This window comes from Saccoglossus kowalevskii, chromosome 15, assembly GCF_978046115.1.
Source record: "Saccoglossus kowalevskii chromosome 15, keSacKowa6.1, whole genome shotgun sequence".
Taxonomy (NCBI): domain Eukaryota; kingdom Metazoa; phylum Hemichordata; class Enteropneusta; family Harrimaniidae; genus Saccoglossus; species Saccoglossus kowalevskii.
Genome location: NC_140655.1, coordinates 30,016,913 through 30,042,498, shown reverse-complemented (window position 1 = coordinate 30,042,498; position 25,586 = coordinate 30,016,913). Strand labels below are relative to the sequence as shown.

Sequence of the window (25,586 nt, the reverse complement as noted above, 5' to 3'; positions counted from 1 at the left end):
TATTGTAAGAATTGTTACTTTTACATATGAAATTATTTTATTTTAATAATTATGTATTTTAATGGTAATGATATTTTGTCAAGTCGGCGAGAAAAAAATTATGATTTCTCATTGCGTCACAGGAAATATCTGTACGCCAATGGTTTGTCACAGTTGTATAGTACAGCTTTCAGCATGGTTAATAATTGAATTAAAAAAGGGGGCAATTTTCAAACACTTGAAGTCTTAATTGATAGCCATCTGCCATGCTGATGGATTAACATTGATGTGTTCTTCATCTGGTTATTTTCTGATAGTGCTAAATTTTAACTGTCACTGAATATAACACACTTGAATGCATACATGAACTTGACATATGCGCATAATAATTTAAGATACTGGTACATGTACAAACTGTCAGATGTTCTCATAGTTGTTGGCTTGTATATGATCTGATTGAACACAACTGATTTTAACCTCTGATTTTAGCTCATGAAATTTAAATATTTACAGTCATATTCATGTAAGGTAAACTTTGATATCATGATATACACTCAATGTGATAAAATTGTTTTTCAAAGGACATACTCAATTTTTAATAATTCATGCGCTATACACTATTCTATATTTACACTGTATGTGTACCTAAATTCTAGTGTTAGTAAATCAATGTAGCGTAATAAAGACTAACAAGACTGTATTTATAACATGATGACGTTACTAATCTGCAGAGCAGTACTTCGGTATTGACAATGTACAAGTAGGGATAACATTAACACTCGTATATGTCCAAGCACCAATATATTATCTTATATAATTTCCCCATAAAGCCTGTTTCACCTGCAGATTTACACTTATTTACCTGATTGAGCAAAATATTTTCTAGTTTTAATTTTAGCACAGTTACCTTCTTAAAGACTTGACATACATAACATACCTTCTTACGAAATATCCAGTTGAAGATTGTTCATAAATCTTTCCTAATTAGTTAACTAACACAATTTTGAGATTTAACATAAAATTGTGTAAATATTCATAATTTTATACACCAAAAGTACTCAATGCCTTCTAACCATCAAAGGGTCATTTTGCAGAGCACTCCATTACACATGTCACCATTGAGGGCAATTTTCATACTAAATTCTGGTTGCCATCCTTTATTGATATGTGAACTCATGGTTAAATTTGGCGAGTCAAAAAACATTGCAATAGTCTAATTATTACAGTCCTCAAGACGAAATCTCAGCGACTTTAAACACTAAACCACCATCCTGAAGACAGAATCTCAGCAACTTCGAAAAATAAATTACCATTCTCCAGACGAAATTTCAGCGACAGCCTTTAATTATACAAGAAATTTGTTGCGGACAAGTATTGAGAATAGACTTTACTCAGCTGTTTATAATAGCCTGGAGCCAGTCGCGACGTTTTATGTGTCGTTATACATTTTACATGAGACTCTTATTACTGGTAAAAATGCAATTGCGCAGAAACTAATTCTACAATGTAGTTCCACAAATTTACCATAATCTTTTCTGCTGCCAACAGACAATCTTTTTCAGTTAAACTGCAAGAACTTGGGATTGTGTCTTAAGGTTTACTGAAGCATCTCCATGTAATATTTGTTTCTCGTTAACTGATAATGACATTTTGTCTCATTTTTGTTTTCCTGCAAAAGAATTTGTAAAAAAAATTCTTTCTGTTGTTTGTTTCCTTGGAAATCAGAACAGTTGACAGATTAACTTATCTTACCATTATTATTGAAAATTAATACATTGTCCTTTTGAACTTTGTGAAGTTTTCCTGCCAAAATTTGATGCAACATTTTTATTTTGCGCCAAATAAACAGAATTTGTCATCGTTTTGATTAGAATTTTTGAAAAAAAGATGGAAACAAAAAGAATACAGATTTATTTTGTGGAGGACAACTTTGGCCTTCAAAGGGTAAATGTAAAATGATTTAAAATTATTATTTCATTTCATGAGTATAATTTATTATCAAATAATTTAAAAACTATCCGCTATCTGAGAAATGATCACTCTAATTTAGTGTAGATTTGTGAGAAAGCTGTGTTTGACTACACATACTTGAGACTTAATTTAAGTAGTATACCTGCATGTATGAGATTCAGTTACACATTGATGTGTGTGTGTGTGCAAAGGGAAATATCATAAATCTTTTACACAGCTAGCCTCATACATTAGATCACATAGTAGGAAACTGACAAACCTATATAGTACCTTGAATTACGTCAATAGTTGTGTTCTCAGTGGCGAACTCGCTCCGGATCGAAACCGAGTTAATCTTCGATGTTTGTATAGGGATTAAAAAAGATGCGTTCATACCAGGACTGGACCCGGTTGGCAGATTTTGACACATGCCGAGGTGTAGCTCCATCTTGATCCGGATCGAGTTCGCCAGTCGGAACGCAGCCGTTAAAGGGGCACTTCCATTCTCACAACAAATTTACGTTATGGATTAAAATTACAATGGATAACAAAAGATAGATTAACATTGTAAACAACATAAACCATAGTGTCCCATGATTCTTTGGTGCAATCCCTGGGCTTGGAAGGTTCCTCTTTAAATTTCCGTCTTTGAAACAAATGATTTAGCATACTACCAAGAGGTATGTATACACTGCATAGTTCTGTTGGATAATCTAAACTGTTATAGTTTTTGCTGACTGAAAAATTAACAATATGATAAATGGAGGATGTTCAGGAAGAATATATATTCTTGGAAAATGTTTTAACATTTCTTTTGTAAGCAATTCACACTTCATCTCATCCATTGATTATACTTAATGTACATACTCCGAGTGGCTTTCATTTATTTTTATCTTTTCATGTAAATAAAAATTGAGTATCGTTGCCATCAACTTATTCTTTATAGTATTTAAGTTACATATTTAGGTTTATTACTCGGCATAATTTAGATATGTGTCAGTTTTGAAAGTAAGCTAGGATAGTTTTAAACCAGATAAAAACTGTACTCATACAGCACTGTTGGTAGTGTACCGGTATGCAGTATTTTCTAGTCTACAATCATAATAAGTCATATTATTATACATCTGTTACCGTAACGCCATAAGTTACAGCGTGCCATAATTTTGCGGTATTTTACGGGGTATTTTCATACTACCATATTAGGAAATGCGAATTCCAAATATGATTACAATAATAATAAAAACAAACATGGCTGCTGTCAGAGTTCGACCGGACTCCACAGAAGTTTGCTGATTCTGTTCTAAACATTTTGAATTTCGGCATTCCCATGCTGTATCCTTAGAAAAAAAGACATATAATAATAAGGTTATTACGAGAATACCATTAGTGCACATTAACTAAACACTATTTATTGTATATCATTATAATATGAGGTTATTATAAGAATACCTCAAAGTATGCACTCAGACAGTACGCCTCCGCTGCGCATCGGTCGATACTCCAGCTGTATTGTCTTCATGCATACTTTGAGGTATTCTCGTAATAACCTCATATTATAATGATATACAATAAATAGTGTTTAGTTAATGTACACTTATAGTAGGAATGATAATATGTAGTACCCTTCATCATTCTGAAAATGAACACACAGTCTCTGAACATTTAAGATCTTTTAATATGTTATGATGTTAGTACTGCAACACATTAATTATTCACTTTATGGTTTTAATTTCCCAATTTTTGCTGGTAAGTGAAATCGACTACTGTAGAATACTTTATTTTCGCTTGGAATTTATTTTCGCTGAAGGGATGATTCTGTGAAAATAAAATATACTTTTTTCCCTATATTTCACATTAAACTAATGAAAAATCAGTGAAAATAAATTCCAAGCAAAACGCCCAAAAAGCCTTTTCAGCGAAAATTTATTCCAGCGAAAATAAAGTATTCCACAGTATTGAAATTATAGCTATGCGATCATATAAGAAATACAATAGCACCAATATATTGTTTCACTTTCACTAACAAGATTGAAAACTCAAAATTAATACATGTTTGCTAAAAGATTTTGTGTTTGTAAGTAATAACTAATGTAATAGTCAGTCTGATCAGGTCAGTGGTCGTCAGTTTGTTGATATCATCAAAGACATTCCTAATGAATTCAGTGTTATCCATTTTTAGGGGAGGGGGACATTTTTGGGGATAGAATGTATATAAAACACTTCATTGTCAGTATTGAGATTTTGAGTACATCGTTATTAGATTCAAATAATCCATGCAGCGTGAAATGGCTTGATTCATAATTTAGGAATGAATAAAATATATGCACCTAAATTTGAAAACAATATTTTAAATATTAAAAAAATGTTTCTCTTTATATCATCACCTGATTATATTTCATCTCCGATTCTATTCAACTTTTAATTTGCCGTTTCAATTTCAGCAATTTCCATTTCTGTTATGAAGCACTACATGTAATGAATTTAAGATTCTGCTCACGTGGGATAGGCGCCCTGGATGTGCCAAGTTGTCCTAGCACATTAACATGGTTTATTTAACTGTCTTTCCATAGGGACATACTATGTTGTTCTGTCACGCCAGATATTGTTATCGACGATTTCTGCCGGGATATGAGACAAATCTGCAGTTTTGATGATGAGCAGCCATTTACTATGAAGTGGGTTGATGAAGAAGGTAAGACCACCATTATTCGCTTTCACCTTTCAATATCATAATTTTTGCTTTCAAACTGTGGGTGCCCCATTTTCGAAGATAATCTGTATTTTTCAATAATTTCTTTGTTAATTTTTTACCAAATGAAAAAAAATTCAGGTACTTTTTGTGAAAGGTGGCAAGGGATGCATTTGTATGTTCAATAGGGTGAACATTCTGCATTAGTTTTTTAAAAAAAATTGGAGCCTTTTTAAAAACTCTGTGTAATGACATCACTGTTATGTAAATGTATATTTTGTTCTGTTATGATAATTTTCAGTCATTTTAGACCAAGAGAGAATTTGTGCAAAATGTGCAAAAATTATGGAATTTAAGGATTGGACTTAAGTTGATACAGCAGCATTACTGATTTTGATTCCTACTTGAAATATGTTGGTAATTACCTTAAATACCAAACTCTTTCAGCAGAAATACTTTTATCCAGATAAAGTTAAAGGACAGTGGTCGTCACATCACACATGCCCAAAATATGCACACCATATTAACAATGATGGCCACTTTAGGTTTTGTGTAAATCAACACATAGAAATGAGACACTATTTAAGGTTTAACATTTCTGGGATGAATGTAACACTTCTAAGAACTCTAAAAATCCAAGTCGGTAGTTAGTGTACATTGAAACTCGTTTTCATTATGCTTGCTGCTGAAGGGTGCATTTCATTGTGGCAAAATCACTGTTTACCAGCACAAATCTCGCACATACATGGTGTGATGACTAATGCACTTCAAAAGAAGGAATATTTTTGACGTACCGGTAGCATTTTAATGCCAGGTCTTGCAAGATATGTTTCTACACACAGTCTCAGTGTTCATCTCTCCAGAAATTTAAACCACTGTGGCAGCAACGATTGGTTTATTCATTTGCATAGTCATGTGTATCCAAACAGAAATTTCAATGTTTAACATAAAACAAGCTCACTTAAATAAACCATTAGGGTGGTCAGAGTGACTGCTGAGGTGTCCAAGATGGTGGTAAAACCAAGTACTGTAGTGCAGGGTTTTTTCTAAACCGGGGAACAGGGGCGCAGAAACCTAATACTCTCTGCTGGCGCCCTCTTACCGAATTGCCGATTGAACTTTCAAGTCATAAATATATTTCTTGAGCCGCGCACTTCCGTGCTGCCATACAACATGAAATCTTTCTCAAATATATTTTTCTCCTTGAAAAATTCCCAGCAACACAAGCGGACAATGTGTCTGGACTACAAATACACTAAAATTACTCCAAAAATATTTCAATGGTGATAGATACACCGTTAAAATGACACAGAAACCTTCAGATATGGCATTTCCAGGTCTATCGCCTGTGTGTGCTCCCTCTTGTTCATTTTTTCTAGAAAAACCCTGGTAGTGATATGTTCAGTGTTTGTATTCTGGGGAAAACAATGCATCTTTATCACATTGCATTGATAGCTGTGGAAAATGTGCAGTAATTGTTAGCATCTGCACAAGTGATTTATACATAAAAAATCAGAAGAAACAACAGTATTTTACATGTCAAAAATATATAAGTTTGCAAAGAACTGCTCCCTGATTTAACATTACTAGTTGGTTAATAATAAAATGAAAAAAATACTAAATTGAATGTACCTTGAATATTGGTTAATAATTCAATAGAACAGAGTAGTAAAACATTGTTTTCATTATAATCTGATAAAAGGCAATGGAATTTTTCTATAATTCATGATGACATTAAGTGGTATATCTGTCAGCAGACATCACTTTCTCATGCTAGGTCATAACGTAAAATTGTCATTTTCTGTAAAAATTTATTTTAAGATTGGTGGTCATGTGAAATTATTTATATATTTTTTTTTTATATCTAGCAATTACTGGACAAACATTCCGCTTACATGTTGACCTTTTATTTCTTTATACATATAAGCATTCATACATACATGTATATTTTGTTATTTAGCCTATTGAATAAAGTCAAAATAATTATCACATTTATTTGTTTTAAAAGTGATGATTTTAAACATCATTCATTGATTTAAGAATTTCTTATCTAGTACAAAAATACTTTTTTAGTGAAAACCATTCTGAAAACATGATAAAATGGGTCGTTTCGGAACTGTTTCTAAAGGAATTTGTGTTAAAGCAATATTTTCTGAAAAACAAAAAATATTTTAATAGTTGGAATTTCCCAATAAATTTGGATAATCGTAGGGAACCAACTTCGAACTACATTAGTTATTATTTTTGCACTATATGTAGGTAACCTGAAATAATTTTTCCTTTTTTTGGAAACTTTTTCAATACCAGAAAAAACATGAAAAAGTTTTGAACAAATTTGCAAAATGTAATTATTTCTCCTCCAGTTGACAGGTAGACATTAGTTACATACAGCTCTACATGTATAAGCTGTAATAGTTGGCATATATAAAATATTCTATCCAACATTTTTACCCCGTTTGTATTTGTTTTACACAACTAGATTTTTTGGTTCTGTAGATTTTTATAAATTATAATACTATTCGTGACCATTTAAGAATGAAATGGCAAACTAATAACAAATATGGTCATTTTAAATGCATTACAAATTCTAGATATTTAGCCGAGTCTAAGGTTTCATCAATTAAATACCAAATAGAAAATAAATATTGGGTACCCAAATTTTGTTCCTTGGAAACAATGATTTTGAGATTCCCAGATAAACCAGACTTTGGTGACAATATGGGGTTAGAAAGTTGGCTAAAAACATATAATTAAGATCAGAATTCAAAACCTTTTTTTTAAATTTAAAACAACTTATCACAAAAAATAATTTAGTTTCCGGAATTGCCTGGCCTAATACCGGGTAATGTGTTAAAAACACATTCACCAACATACATACAATTTCTAGTAAACTGCTGCAAATCTTAATGGTATGTCCCCTCCCCCTACTGCTTATTAATTGACCCATCCATTCTTATTATGTTAATTTATGCTAATTATGCAACCACTATGCAAATATATGCATTCCCTGTCCTCAAGCAAGCAAACAGACTTTATTCAATGTTTATATATTAGTACCAGTTTTATTAAAATCAATCTACGATTTCATTAGAATTTTATGTTTTAAAGTTTGAAAGATTTGTCATTACTTACAGCTCACGATTGTGTAACATGACAGAAATTTTTCTGCTTTTGAAATTTGAACCATGAGAATATTGAGAATATTGATAATGCAGTGAATTTATGTAAATACATGTGAATGACTCTGTCAATAAAACTCACTATATTTTATCTACTTTATCCATATTAACATGAAATCTGCCTTTACTTTGTTTGCTTTGTGCTCATGTTGCAAGATACTGTGTTAACATAACCTTTCAATAATAAGAATTAAAAACTAGTAAATGTATACCTAAGTTTTCTTTTAAAATTATAGTAACTTGATCTGTTTTGGTTTCTATATTGGCTAACAGTGACTTGAGTTATTTTATTACTCCGTAACATTGTTGTTTGTACATGTACCACCAAAGTATGTCTCTCTGTTCTGGAAATATAGAGCCTAGAATCTATTGATTTTTTCTGGTTATGGTTGGTGGGCATTTTAACTTATTAGCCATGCAAATGTATTCAAACTTCATGTACTATGGACTGACTTTACTGGAACCAAAAAAGGTAAAATACACCCTGTTCATGTATTTAAACTTCATGTACTATGGGCTGACTTTACTGGAACCAAAGAAGGTAAAATACTCTCTGATCATGTATTTAAACTTCATGTACTATGGGCTGACTTTACTGGAACCAAAGAAGGTAAAATACTCTCTGATCATGTATTTAAACTTCATGTACTATGGGCTGACTTTACTGGAACCAAAGAAGGTAAAATACACCCTGTTCATGTATTTAAACTTCATGTACTATGGGCTGACTTTACTGGAACCAAGGAAGGTACAATACTCTCTGATCATGTATTCAAACTTCATGTACTATGGGCTGACTTTACTGGAACCAAAGAAGGTAAAATACTCTCTGATCATGTATTTAAACTTCATGTACTATGGGCTGACTTTACTGGAACCAAAGAAGGTAAAATGCTCTCTGATCATGTATTTAAACTTCATGTACTATGGGCTGACTTTACTGGAACCAAAGAAGGTAAAATACTCTCTGATCATGTATTTAAACTTCATGTACTATGGGCTGACTTTACTGGAACCAAAGAATGTAAAATACTCTCTGATCATGTATTTAAACTTCATGTACTATGGGCTGACTTTACTGGAACCAAAGAAGGTAAAATACTCTCTGATCATGTATTCAAACTTCATGTACTATGGGCTGACTTTACTGGAACCAAAGAAGGTAAAATACTCTCTGATCATGTATTTAAACTTCATGTACTATGGGCTGACTTTACTGGAACCAAAAAAGGTAAAATACTCTCTGATCATGTATTTAAACTTCATGTACTATGGGCTGACTTTACTGGAACCAAAGAAGGTAAAATACTCTCTGATCATGTATTTAAACTTCATGTACTATGGGCTGACTTTACTAGAACCAAAGAAGGTAAAATACTCTCTGATCATGTATTTAAACTTCATGTACTATGGGCTGACTTTACTGGAACCAAGGAAGGTAAAATACTCTCTGATCATGTATTTAAACTTCATGTACTATGGGCTGACTTTACTGAAACCAAAGAAGGTAAAATACTCTTTGATCATGTATTCAAACTTCATGTACTATGGGCTGACTTTACTGAAACCAAAGAAGGTAAAATACTCTTTGATCATGTATTCAAATTTCATGTACTATGGGCTGACTTTACTGAAACCAAAGAAGGTAAAATACTCTCTGATCATGTATTTAAACTTCATGTACTATGGGCTGACTTTACTGGAACCAAGGAAGGTAAAATACTCTCTGATCATGTATTTAAACTTCATGTACTATGGGCTGACTTTACTGGAACCAAAGAAGGTAAAATACTCTCTGATCATGTATTTAAACTTCATGTACTATGGGCTGACTTTACTGGAACCAAGGAAGGTAAAATACTCTCTGATCATGTATTTAAACTTCATGTACTATGGGCTGACTTTACTGGAACCAAAGAAGGTAAAATACTCTCTGATCATGTATTTAAACTTCATGTACTATGGGCTTACTTTACTGGAACCAAAGAAGGTAAAATACTCTCTGATCATGTATTTAAACTTCATGTACTATGGGCTTACTTTACTGGAACCAAAAAAGGTAAAATACTCTTTGATCATGTATTTAAACTTCATGTACTATGGGCTGACTTTACTGAAACCAAAGAAGGTAAAATACTCTCTGATCATGTATTTAAACTTCATGTACTATGGGCTTACTTTACTGGAACCAAAAAAGGTAAAATACTCTCTGATCATGTATTCAAACTTCATGTACTATGGGCTGACTTTACTGGAACCAAAGAAGGTAAAATACTCTCTGATCATGTATTTAAACTTCATGTACTATGGGCTTACTTTACTGGAACCAAAAAAGGTAAAATACTCTCTGATCATGTATTCAAACTTCATGTACTATGGGCTGACTTTACTGGAACCAAGGAAGGTACAATATACCCTATTCATGTATTCAAACAAAACAAGTACAAGTACAAAACAAGTTTCTGCCACTCACAGCGAAAGCCAATCATCGCGAAAGCACCATACTAATTTTATTTAAAAAAAAATATTTTCCCAAATTGTTTTTTTTTTTTTTTTTACTAATACATGTAGCAAATAGGATATTATGTCCATTTGGTTCAAAATTATCAAATTATTTATAGAAATACCGTACTTGACCGTGTTAGACCAACGTTAATAGTGCATAAACCACGCTTCGACAATGACCTGTTAAGTAAAATGCGATAAATGTTTCACGTCATATTCAATTTACCTATTAAAAATGGCTAGTTACCAGCTTTTTGAAAAAAACATTTAGTTTATTCGCCAAACTCAATTTGAGTTTGGTACGATCCAACACATTCGTCAGTGGAGATGATGATGGAGATTTTGACTTTGGCTGTGTTCTAACAGACTCTAATATTTTTAATTTTGTATATTCGTGTGGTACGTAATTAATGTTGTAATAAAATGCGCATATTTTTTGTGATCATTTCTGTTTCTTCATTGTGAAAGTCAATGATGACGCAACTAATTTTTTAATTTTATTTTCCCTCAAAAACGTAATATCCCCCTCAATCTGTCACATGATGAATTCAAATTTACCAGCTTAGGGGAACTCTGTAGATAATAATATATTCATGAACATGCTACACACTTTGTTCTTTTATATACCAACTTAGGAGGACTCACTATTTAATAAATTCATAAATGAAAAAAGGCTGCATACTTGCTCATTTTGTCTTTTGAGAGCAATGAAAACTTCTACTTAAATAAGATTAGTAAGAGCATGGTTTGAATTGATAGGGTTTATTCAATTACCGACAATTTGATTTGGATATAGTAATCTTTCCACTCATGATCACTTATTCATTCTGCCAAGCTGATAGTGAAGTAATGACATGTGTCTTCGCTGCTATGGTATGTTCAATTTTAACATAAAATTTCTTACTAAAGTAGTTGTTATGACTTTTTGCATAATGCGAACGCTTGTTCAACTCTCCTTGAATGTTTTCCCACCAAAATAAAAATTTTGGATGCAAAATTTTCATATTTTATATGTAATTTTCTAGCATTTGTTAATTTGAACCGATGGAGACAATCTTCATTGACTACATGTCTTAATCAAAATTGTTGAAAAAACATTAGGTGGGCTCCTTTTGTGAATTACCGATATTACAAAAGTAAACTAAGGTGTTGATTGGTTAACATTTGCATGTTTACTGTTATCACTGATACCTGTACGAAATGTATTATCAGGTTAAATGACTCTTAAACACTTTAAAATAACTGCTTGTCCATTTCAGTGATCAGCAATTTCGTTGTGAAGGATATACATGTACTGTAACCAACCAATTTAACTGCTAGGCATATCACGATTTGATGATTGTATGGCATTAGGGTAGACACAATTTCACGAAAGTCACTTACTGTGATGCTAGGACCTAAGCAAAATTTTACAGTTTACACTGACTCAAGGAATTGGGGAGAATGTTTACAGTATTTTAGTTATCTAATGTATAATGAATATTAGGAGTTAAAATAACATATGTGTGTGTATTATTTATAATTTTGTTTTACCTATTTTGCATTTATTATTCTGTAGACTACTAGTATATTTATAAGGATTATATTACACCTAGCAACACTTTTTTGTGAAATTCATGCATTTTGTTGTTTTCTGATAGGAATGACTTTGACAGTCACTAATATTAAATTTGACAACTACCGTAATTTATTCATTTTCTAATTTGAATTTTGTTTTTTTTAACTTAACCTTGTGTAATTTTCACCATAGTTAGCCGGAGTTTAAAATAAAATAAAAAGGATAGATTCATGAAGTTTTGATGCTCTCCAGAGAGACTACGATCCTGTCGGGATGGTTTCCATAAACAATCTCCTATGTGTGTTTTTGTGTGTGATAAAATGTCTCTACCCTTACTCCTGAACCTGACCACCTGGACTTCATCCTCAACCCTTACTTCCTAATCCAAAATCCTTACTCCTTATCTTTTTTCTGAACTGAACATCATGAACAATACCCCAGACCTTGCTTCTGTATCCTTACTCCCAAACCTCTCCCAAACATCACTCTGTTTCCTGACCCACTCTCCCTTTTCTTACGACTCGCCTCTGACCTGCAACGTACATGTATGGCCTAATATCATCAAAACATATTAGATTTGACCCATGGAAACGTTTTCAACCTTATAACAAACCAACTTGCATGTACTTACTTTTACATGATATTTTTGTAGTGTTGTTATTGTGTGGAATGGATCTGTAAGTAGATACACATCAAATCTTGTTCCAATTATATGTTACAAAAGTCTCTAGCTATGAAGGGATTCCAGGATTATGCTGATTTGTTTAGGTCAGTGGTGGATATCCATGAAAACAGTCAAATTTCAAAGAGTTTTCCAAGAACTAATGAAAATTTGACACTTTAGTGCCGGAGTAGAATCCCAAGTGATAAACTTTATACATGGTACCCTTCCCCCAGTGAGGAACAACTGGATGAAATCATAATGAAACAGTGTAATACATTGAACTATACCTTCATGATTTGGGAATTCTGTTAAATTGGGTTTGGGAATATATCGCGCTTAACAAGTATTTGAGAAGTACCAACTTCGATTACAGTTGTAATGTACAGATGTACAAATGTAGCTGTAATGTAATGTATACTCTTACATTTTGGAATACAAATTTTAAAAGATATTCTGATATGTGGAGTATGTTTTTAGTGTTCTGAAATCCAGAATTTACTGTGTGGATGGTTCAGTGACTAACCTTGATTGTGATACATTTATTGCTAGTATATAATAATAAATCAATCACACATTTTTAGCTCCGCTGTCGACTTTGTCGAGCGGAGCTTATCATATGAGTGATTGTCCGTCGTCGTCCGTGTCAATGTTTTACTTTTTCGACTTCTTCTTGAAAACTACAAGCCTGAATGCTTTGATACTTGGTGTATATGTACCTTGGGTAGACCTCTCTTAGGTTTGTTCATTTCATGTTGATATCTTCAATTCTCTAATTTTGGTGAATATTTTTGTCATTTTTGGTAAAAAGTGATATTTTCAACTTCTTGTTAAAAACCGCAAGTGCAATTGCTTTGATATTACATATATAGGTACTACATGTGGACCTCTCTCAGATTTGTTCATTTTGTAATGATATCTTTAATTCTCTAATTTTGGTGAATATTTTTGTCATTTTTGGTAAAAAGTGATATTTTCGACTTCTTGTTAAAAACCGCAAGTGCAATTGCTTTGATATTACATATATAGGTACTACATGTGGACCTCTCTCAGATTTGTTCATTTTGTAATGATATCTTTAATTCTCTAATTTTGGTGAATATTTTTTGTCATTTTTGGTAAAAAGTGATATTTTCGACTTCTTGTTAAAAACCGCAAGTGCAATTGCTTTGATATTACATATATAGGTACTACATGTGGACCTCTCTCAGAATTGTTCATTTTGTAATGATATCTTTAATTCTCTAATTTTGGTGAATATTTTTATCATTTTTGGTAAAAAGTGATATTTTCGACTTCTTGTTAAAAACCGCAAGTCCAATTGCTTTGATACAAAATATATAGGTACTACATGTAGACATCTCTCAGATTTGTTCATTTTGTGATGATATCTTCAATTCTCTAATTTTGGTGAATATTTTTGTAATTTTTGGTAAAAAGTGATATTTTCGACTTCTTGTTAAAAACCAATAGTTCAATTGCTTTGATATTACATATTTAGATACTACATGTAGACCTTTCTCAGATTTGTTCATTTCGTGATGATATCTTGGATTCTATAATTTTGGTGAATATTTTTGTCATATTTGGTAAAAAGTGATATTTTCGACTTCTTGTTAAAAACCAAAAGTTCAATTGCTTTGATATTACATATATAGATACTACATGTAGACCTTTCTCAGATTTGTTCATTTCGTGATGATATCTTCAATTCTCTAATTTTGGTGAATATTTTAGTAATTTTTGGTAGAAAGTGATATTTTCGACTTCTTGTTAAAAACTGTAAGTCCGATTGCTTTGATACTATACATATTGTTCATTTTCTGATGATGTCTTCAGTTCTTTAATTGAAATGTGCATTTCTAACAGCGGAGCTATCTCAGCCGATAGGCTGCTTGTATCAATTCTTAATCAAACTGATGGTAGTATTTTAAACTGGAAATTGGGCATGTGACTGTTCTGATTTAAATAATACATAATACATTAATTACCAAATGAATGAATTACTTGTGTGGTCTTGGTATATGACTCTTTCATGTTCTAAAATCAATGAATTGAATAATTGTCAGGGTATACTACATGTATATGTATAAACACACATGCACCCATAGTCAAACACATGAATTACTGTGTTGTCTGGGCATGAAACACACATGCACCCATGGTCAAACACATGAATTACTGTGTTGTCTGGGCATGAAACATACATGCACCCATAGTCAAACACATGAATTACTGTGTTGTCTGGGCTTGAAACATACATGCACCCATAGTCAAACACATGAATTACTGTGTTGTCTGGGCATGAAACACACATGCACCCATAGTCAAACACATGAATTACTGTGTTGTCTGGGCATGAAACACACATGCACCCATAGTCAAACACATGAATTACTGTGTTGTCTGGGCATGAAACACACATACACCCATAGTCAAACACATGAATTACTGTGTTGTCTGGGCATGAAACACACATACACCCATAGTCAAACACATGAATTACTGTGTTGTCTGGGCATGAAACACACATGCACCCATAGTCAAACACATGAATTACTGTGTTGTCTGGGCATGAAACACACATACACCCATAGTCAAACACATGGATTACTGTATTGTCTGGGCATGAAACACACATGCACCCATAGTCAAACACATGAATTACTGTGTTGTCTGGGCATGAAACACACATGCACCTATGGTCAAACACATGAATTACTGTGTTGTCTGGGCATGAAACACACATGCACCTATGGTCAAACACATGAATTACTGTGTTGTCTGGGCATGAAACACACATACACCCATAGTCAAACACATGAATTACTGTGTTGTCTGGGCATGAAACACACATGCACCTATGGTCAAACACATGAATTACTGTGTTGTCTGGACATGAAACACACATGCACCCATAGTCAAACACATGGATTACTGTGTTGTCTGGGCATGAAACACACATACACCCATAGTCAAACACATGAATTACTGTGTTGTCTGGGCATGAAACACACATGCACCCATAGTCAAAAAAATGAATTACTGTGTTGTCTGGGCATGAAACACACATGCACCCATAGTCAAACACATGGATTACTGTATTGTCTGGGCATGAAACACACATGCACCCATAGTCAAACACATGAATTACTGTGTTGTCTGGACATGAAACACACATGCACCCATGGTCAAACACATGAATTACTGTGTTGTCTGGGCATGAAACACACATACACCCATAGTCAAACACATGAATTACTGTATTGTCTGGGCATGAAACACACATACACCCATAGTCAAACACATGAATTACTGTATTGTCTGGCCGTGAAACACACATACACCCATAGTCAAACACATGAATTACTGTGTTGTCTGGGCATGAAACACACATGCACCCATAGTCAAACACATGAATTACTGTGTTGTCTGGGCATGAAACACACATACACCCATAGTCAAACACATGAATTACTGTATTGTCTGGGCATGAAACACACATGCACCCATAGTCAAACACATGAATTACTGTATTGTCTGGGCATGAAACACACATGCACCCATAGTCAAACACATGAATTACTGTGTTGTCTGGACATGAAACACACATGCACCCATAGTCAAACACATGAATTACTGTGTTGTCTGGGCATGAAACACACATGCACCCATAGTCAAACACATGAATTACTGTGTTGTCTGGGCATGAAACACACATGCACCCATAGTCAAACACATGAATTACTGTGTTGTCTGGGCATGAAACACACATGCACCCATGGTTAAACACATGAATTACTGTATTGTCTGGCCGTGAAACACACATGCACCCATAGTCAAACACATGAATTATTGTGTTGTCTGGGCATGAAACACACATGCACCCATAGTCAAACACATGAATTACTGTGTTGTCTGGACATGAAACATACATGCACCTATGGTCAAACACATGGATTACTGTATTGTCTGGGCATGAAACACACATGCACCCATAGTCAAACACATGAATTACTGTGTTGTCTGGGCATGAAACACACATACACCCATAGTCAAACACATGAATTACTGTATTGTCTGGCCGTGAAACACACATACACCCATAGTCAAACACATGGATTACTGTGTTGTCTGGGCATGAAACACACATACACCCATGGTCAAACACATGAATTACTGTATTGTCTGGGCATGAAACACACATACACCCATGGTCAAACACATGGATTACTGTATTGTCTGGGCATGAAACACACATGCACCCATAGTCAAACACATGAATTATTGTGTTGTCTGGGCATGAAACATACATGCACCCATAGTCAAACACATGGATTACTGTATTGTCTGGGCATGAAACACACATGCACCCATAGTCAAACACATGGATTACTGTGTTGTCTGGGCATGAAACACACATGAACCCATAGTCAAACACATGAATTACTGTGTTGTCTGGGCATGAAACACACATGCACCCATAGTCAAACACATGAATTACTGTGTTGTCTGGGCATGAAACACACATGCACCCATGGTCAAACACATGAATTACTGTATTGTCTGGCCGTGAAACACACATGCACCCATAGTCAAACAAATGAATTATTGTGTTGTCTGGGCATGAAACACACATGCACCCATAGTCAAACACATGAATTACTGTGTTGTCTGGGCATGAAACACACATGCACCCATGGTCAAACACATGCATTATTGTGTTGTCTGGGCATGAAACACACATACACCCATGGTCAAACACATGCATTATTGTGTTGTCTGGGCATGAAACACACATACACCCATGGTCAAACACATGAATTACTGTATTGTCTGGACATGAAACACACATGCACCCATGGTCAAACACATGGATTACTGTGTTGTCTGGGCATGAAACACACATGCACCCATAGTCAAACACATGAATTACTGTGTTGTCTGGGCATGAAACACACATACACCCATAGTCAAACACATGAATTACTGTATTGTCTGGACATGAAACACACATGCACCCATAGTCAAACACATGAATTACTGTGTTGTCTGGGCATGAAACACACATGCACCCATGGTCAAACACATGAATTACTGTGTTGTCTAGGCATGAAACACACATGCACCCATAGTCAAACACATGAATTATTGTGTTGTCTGGGCATGAAACACACATGCACCCATAGTCAAACACATGAATTACTGTGTTGTCTGGGCATGAAACACACATGCACCCATAGTCAAACACATGGATTACTGTATTGTCTGGGCATGAAACACACATGCACCCATAGTCAAACACATGAATTACTGTGTTGTCTGGGCATGAAACACACATGCACCCATGGTCAAACACATGAATTACTGTGTTGTCTGGACATGAAACATACATGCACCCATGGTCAAACACATGAATTACTGTGTTGTCTGGGCATGAAACATACATGCACCCATAGTCAAACACATGAATTACTGTGTTGTCTGGGCATGAAACACACATGCACCCATAGTCAAACACATGAATTACTGTGTTGTCTGGGCATGAAACACACATGCACCCATGGTCAAACACATGAATTACTGTATTGTCTGGCCGTGAAACACACATACACCCATAGTCAAACACATGGATTACTGTGTTGTCTGGGCATGAAACACACATGCACCCATAGTCAAACACATGAATTACTGTGTTGTCTGGGCATGAAACACACATGCACCCATGGTCAAACACATGAATTACTGTATTGTCTGGCCGTGAAACACACATGCACCCATAGTCAAACATGAATTATTGTGTTGTCTGGGCATGAAACACACATGCACCCATAGTCAAACACATGAATTACTGTGTTGTCTGGACATGAAACATACATGCACCTATGGTCAAACACATGGATTACTGTATTGTCTGGGCATGAAACACACATGCACCCATAGTCAAACACATGAATTACTGTGTTGTCTGGGCATGAAACACACATACACCCATGGTCAAACACATGAATTACTGTATTGTCTGTGCATGAAACACACATACACCCATAGTCAAACACATGAATTATTGTGTTGTCTGGGCATGAAACATACATGCACCCATAGTCAAACACATGGATTACTGTGTTGTCTGGGCATGAAACACACATACACCCATAGTCAAACACATGAATTACTGTGTTGTCTGGGCATGAAACACACATGCACCCATGGTCAAACACATGAATTACTGTATTGTCTGGCCGTGAAATACACATGCACCCATAGTCAAACACATGAATTATTGTGTTGTCTGGGCATGAAACACACATGCACCCATAGTCAAACACATGAATTACTGTGTTGTCTGGACATGAAACATACATGCACCTATGGTCAAACACATGGATTACTGTATTGTCTGGACATGAAACACACATACACCCATAGTCAAACACATGAATTACTGTATTGTCTGGGCATGAAACACACATGCACCCATAGTCAAACACATGGATTACTGTATTGTCTGGGCATGAAACACACATGCACCCATAGTCAAACACATGGATTACTGTATTGTCTGGGCATGAAACACACATGCACCCATGGTCAAACACATGGATTACTGTATTGTCTGGGCATGAAACACACATGCACCCATAGTCAAACACATGGATTACTGTATTGTCTGGGCATGAAACACACATGCACCCATAGTCAAACACATGGATTACTGTGTTGTCTGGGCATGAAACACACATGCACCCATAGTCAAACACATGAATTACTGTGTTGTCTGGGCATGAAACACACATGCACCCATAGTCAAACACATGGATTACTGTATTGTCTGGGCATGAAACACACATGCACCCATAGTCAAACACATGAATTACTGTGTTGTCTGGACATGAAACACACATGCACCCATGGTCAAACACATGAATTACTGTGTTGTCTGGGCATGAAACACACATGCACCCATGGTCAAACACATGAATTACTGTATTGTCTGGGCATGAAACACACATGCACCCATAGTCAAACACATGAATTACTGTGTTGTCTGGGCATGAAACATACATGCACCCATCGTATGGTGGTACATTGTACATGTAAATGTATATCTAATATTCTGATGGGAACCTTACAGATGTGGTGAAACACCAGGGAATAGGAATAGAAATCTATGTATGTGATTCTTCTAATGAAACCTATACCAACTGATAGCCCAGATTAATGGCTCTTCAAAGAAATTTCAAGACTGTACATAAATACATATGAATATTTAATTTAAAATACAATGCTGATTGAAATTCATATACCGGTGCTTGTATGCAGTTGTGTGGGAAAAAATATATATACATGTATTAAAATACCAAAATAAAATAAGCGTAAAATGTCTGTTTGAAAACTAGGGTCCTAATTTCATGGGCTTAGTCATGTAAAACATGACAGTTAGCAATATTACGGAGATTTTCATTTAAAGATATTTATTGCTTGGGACATAGGTCATTTTAGTTTGGTGTCTCATGTTTCATTTTAGAAATGTTTAAGTCATGAGCTTTCAATTCCCAGCAGTGGAGTTTAATGACGTATGTGAGTGAAATCTACTTTTATTAGCATTTTAATAACATCTAGGCATTTTTGTGGCTTGAAACAAAAAACTATTTATGATCTATATTGTGGAAATTCAGATTTAGAAAGTTTGATGTTTCCGACAGTTTAAATAATGAGTATGGATTTCTAAGCTGGTTTATCATGAGAAATTTCCTGTTGTAGCTTATTTTTATGTAATCGGTGTGTGTGACAGTAACTGTAAGCTGTTTGCCTTCTTGTACTCAAATTTGAATGTTGTCTTCGGATCAAGATTGAGTCATCGTAGTATTGCTTCTTAATTTGCTGCTCACCCAACTGTAGTCACGTTGCCATAGTTACTGTCGAAGATATCTTCTTTGAGTCGTAAAGTTCTCTCTCTGTTTTTCTGAATCATTGTCTTTACCATCACGTACATGTATATGTGATTCTCGTTGCTTGAAGCGTTTGAACTTGTTTTTATACCTGTACATGTCAGGTATTCATAAGATAAGGATATGCAAATTCTTAACAATGTACGGTGCTATGCCATCAAGAGAAGCAAGCATTTGAAAGCTATCTCATCTGTGCGCTTCAATCTTACATATTTCTAACCAATAGTGTCACAGAACGCAGCGGAAATTACAAAGATTACGCCATATTCAAAAACAAAAAATTCATGAAACGCACAATAATAATATTTATTAGACGCATAAAATCCTTAGGAAAGAATAAAAAGAGTCTTACAAAAAGAAATTGAAAAACTATAATATTCTAAAAATATAAAACAAATCAAAAACAAATATGAATAAACAATAAAGACAATTTGTAGCCAATGGTGAATACAGGATATAGAATGAACACAAAATGTAGCCTAATACACTGATAGTTGTTGCTGTTTTGTTTCATAGCTTTTTTTTAAGAAGACATCTAAAGCTGGTACTAGAGTAAGGTTTCCCATAATCAACATGAATTTATTCTGACTGTTTTCTTTATCGAAATTTGGAACTTTATTTTGTGCAGTCAGGAATAATTTGTCCCTATGGTGACTGTAAGCTGGACATTTCATTACAAAATGTTGCTACAAAATTATATTTTAGTCAAACACAAGCATGTACCAAAAATAGACTGAGATGTACACAAATCAGTTCATTCATGTACAGAATCACTAATTTGCATTAGAACTTATGGAAATGTATTTTTCTCTTGCAATTTTGTGATCATTTTGTTTTGCAATTCACACTTGTCTAGTTCTTTAATTTACGCAAGATCCTCATACATGTATCTTATCAGACCCTTGCATAGGATCACTTTAAATCCTTGATATGTATATACTTACAACATGTATATGCATGTTACTCTCAAGAAGGGACAGTGTTTCCCCTTCTATTTAAAAATCAGAAGAAAAAACTTATGAACCTCAGTTCTCCTCTTCTTTTGTTTCGTTTCGTTTCATTTCTTTGTCGCCTTATAACTTGAAAACCATTGCCTATGAACTTCTGGAACATTGGAGACTACAAGAACTTGTGCACCTACATTGTAACTTTCAGAATTTTGATTGGTTGACTGGTCTTGCAGCCATCTTGGATTTAAAGTGAACAGGAAGTGGCTTTTTTTAACTCGTTCTTGGGGTTTAGGCATTCTGAATTTTTTGTAGTAGCATTATTGATGGCCTTCCAATTTTATGAATTGGCATTAGCAGTCACATGAATTTTTCTGCCATGTTTTTTTTTTATGAAAAAAGGCTAACAAATCAGAACCACTGAACACTGTCACATCAAACTGAAAGTTATTTTGTAGCATTTATGTATAATGCTCATTAAAATTAGCAAAGCTTTTTGTGATTGGTGATTGGTTTGTCTGCCGTCTTTGATTTTTTCTAAACAGTAATTTTTTTTACAGATGCCACATTTATCCCATTATTTAGAATTTTGCTATGTTGCATCTTTATTTTGAATTCCTTTTGACAGCAAAGAAATAATTTGGATTATTCGCATGATTTTGACACCATTTGAAGTTTTGCAAAAAATGACAACAATTTGGGGCATTGGTTTTTCTCACGAGTGCTTCAACTGATCAACTTGATATTTTGCCTGTACCATTTATGGTTAAAGGATACGAGTAATACAATTTTGATCAGTCACATGGTATGGCCACCATCTTGGATTTTAGACAAAAATGGCCACAATTTGGAGCATTTCTGTCTCATGAATGATTTAGCCTGATCAATTTGCTATTTTGTATGTAGCATGTATGGCCAAAGCATCTTCCGAGAAAAATATATTTCAGTGGGTACATATTAAGGCATATTCAGCTTTTAAACTTGATTAGTTTAGTTTTTTTTTCTTGTTTTTCTTGTTTTTTTTGACAAATGTTTATTAGATTATTTCTATCACAATCATTCAGAAACACAACTATTTTTTTTCCAATGCCGTTTTTCCTTACCTTTTGCTCAGTCCACAAACTTTATATCTGCAATGTGCTTCTTGTGTGGAAAATGTATTTTCCCAGGTTTAGCCTCAAGGGCACATGCAATGTTAACACAGCTCAAAGAATTTGTACATTCACGTAAATTAGATACATTCTCATCATTAGTTCTTTTTTTTAGAATTACAGGTATCTGTAACAAGATTTGTCTATTTGATAAAATCACACTCGTACATTTACTACAGCTTTCACTGAACCTACCAATCAGATTTGTAATTGCATTTGTGTTGCCGAACACTCCCATTTGTTGATTTATTATGCTAGTAGCATACTTTTTGAATAGACTGGATCAGCCACGGTAATGTTGTATCTTATTAGATCAGTTCTTTAAAGCTATGACCTCAATAACGTGGATACCCTCGGTAATCATAGAAGTTAAGCAGCAAGTTTTATATTACCCCAGTGCAACGTTTAAAATGTTTGATGAAAATATGTACTGTGAGCACGATGGATAAGCAATAAATGGCCAACCCGAAGGAATCGGGAGTGATGTGAAAACATTAATTGCACAATCTGAAGGAATCAATTCGCGATGTACCGGGTAGGTTAAAAATGCCCAACCCAAGTCTTGTAAATGTTTGTTGTGATAGTGATAAATAAACACAAATGCAAAAACTGTATAAATTAAAAAGAGGAAATTATATATAAAATGTAAATGCATGAACACGTATTTACCTAAAGTAATATGTCATACACAAAACATGAATGTACTGGTCATATTTGTATGTATGTATGTATTTATTTATTTTATGTTTATTCATTTATTTATTCATTTATTCATTCATTTTTTTTATTTAACACTTTATTTAAAGAGGGTAGTCCAAAATACAATTTGGTAATTTTCATTAGGTCCTTTGTAGAGGCAAAATAGTTTTAGTACTTGCAACATTCATCAGTGTGCATAATGTTAGTGCATTACGGAACAGTCCAACCATTTAGCTAGCTTTATATTGGCTTAAGATATCTTAGCTTGCTATGAAAATAACCATATACATGTACTATATAAATTGTGTACAATAATCTTCCTAAACATGTCTCATATTATTAACTTATGCACGTAAAATCTGTACTAGAAGCTGCATCGATACACATTCGCACACATTCTTTTTGAACAATTGAGACCCGAAAATTCACCATTTCTCATACATGTAGATTTTCTAATAGAAGCCACATCCCCTCTGTTTCATAATTGTACCATTTTAATAGAAGCCACGGCGTCTAATACATATTTTACAGTACAAGGCACGAGTTTTAATTGTTGATGATATTCACTATAAAAAAGTTTTTTTGAAAAGGCAAAGCCAGCCGATAGCCAACTTGAAAGTTAAGTTATGCTTGGACTGTAATGTAAATACAGTACATAATGTTATTGTACTTGTGTGCTCATGAGCTGGGAATGAATGCTAAAGAATGTCTCCCACACCATAAATGGTTGCCAAGTTTTTCTGTTTACATTTATGACTTGGAAGGTGTGTGTTTTCTACCTGGCCTAATAGTTTCTGGTTAGAACACATGGCGTCTGACTTCTAGTCATAGTCTGTGCATTTGTAATTGAAAAAATTTCTTTCTTGTTTCCAGGAGACCCATGTACAATTTCATCACAAGAAGAGTTGAATGAGGCTATCAGATTATACGATATTAACAAAGATTCTGACATAACCATACATAGTAAGTGAACTCAGAATACCCACTGTTATTACATAACATTAGAAAGTTCTACTTGTATCTCCAGTCTTGTTGCCACAGTTTCCAATATTATTACTCAGTGTATTTCTGTCTATGTCAATTCTATCTGTCTCCCTACATCTGTCTTCTTTGACCTGTGTAACAAACTGATTGGCATGAAATCTTGTTATTCATTGGACAGTAAGCAGGTCAGTTCTGCTGGATTCCCTAGTGTTCTCAGTAGATTACTAAACACTAAATCATTTCTAAATGTGATCCTGTCTTGCTTCACCTATTTTCCATCAATCTGAACCATTTAGACTTGTTCGTATGACATCTGCAGTAAACCAATATAATTTCTGTGTCATGCTGTATGTTTGTCACCATATACGTCATCAGATGTTGGACATACATGTATCAGTCTTTTTTTGTGTGTGTAATAATCACAACAATAATGTTTGGAAGTCAGTCTTGTTTTATTTGAGATACAATTTTGCAGAATCTGTAGACTAGATTTTGGTGCAAATTTTGCTACAGTGTAAGCACAAGTTGATGAACATATGCACTGAGAACTGTCTTTGGAGAAGTTTGAAAATGAGGACTTGTATTATGTACCTGTGCATGCATGCATCCATCCATCCACACCTGTATCTCAGACATGCCTGAACCAATTATGTTCAAACTTCACACACATGATCTAATTAAAGATGGATGAGTGCTGGTCATTTTAATATTTAAAGGTGCATCGAAATAAAGCATTTCTGCCATTTGGAACTGGATCTCGGTCATGCATGGACATGAAATTCAACTAGCTACATACATTGAACATGATGGAATCATGATGCATATAATTTTGTTTTCCAATAATGAATGCCATTGCATATCTGTGACCTGCCCTGACTCATTGCAATCAAACTTTACACCTGCATTATTAATGTACATGTTATCTTCTCTGTGTAATTGTGTGGTGCATTCAATTCTTCCGGTTACATCTTTAAAATACTTTGACCAATGTTACACATTTGATTATTATTGTAATAATGTCAGCTGTCAATTATGGCAGCTTCTGTAAAAATGCTTACTTTACCATAAGGTCAGCTATATCAACTGTCAAATATTGTGTTATTATTATTTGAGAACACTTTCAAGGATAGATCATTTCCAATTCTTATAAGCTTGCAATATGGAAGTCATGAGATATGCAAATGAGCTACATGTATGATACAAGTTTGCAATATGCAAGTCATGTGATATGCAAATGAGCTAATACAAGCTTGCAATATGCAAGTCATGTGATATGCAAATGAGCTAATACAAGCTTGCAATGTGCAAGTCATGTGATATGCAAATAAGGTA

The 25,586-nt window shown here is 34.2% G+C and overlaps 1 protein-coding gene across 2 annotated transcripts in view; it reads left to right on the top strand.

Moving 5' to 3' along the window:
- The window catches only part of LOC100368115 (protein kinase C iota type-like), a 116,549-nt gene that overhangs the window by 35,343 nt on the left and 55,620 nt on the right, over positions 1-25,586 (top strand). For both annotated transcript variants that reach the window (XR_014926589.1, XM_085490704.1), the window contains exons 3-4: positions 4,500-4,621; positions 24,144-24,233. Coding sequence is in view for 1 of the 2 variants with exons in the window: in XM_085490704.1 (XP_085346830.1) it covers positions 4,500-4,621; positions 24,144-24,233 (212 nt within the window). In the remaining variant the exon portion in view is untranslated. The remainder of the gene's footprint in view (positions 1-4,499; positions 4,622-24,143; positions 24,234-25,586) is intronic.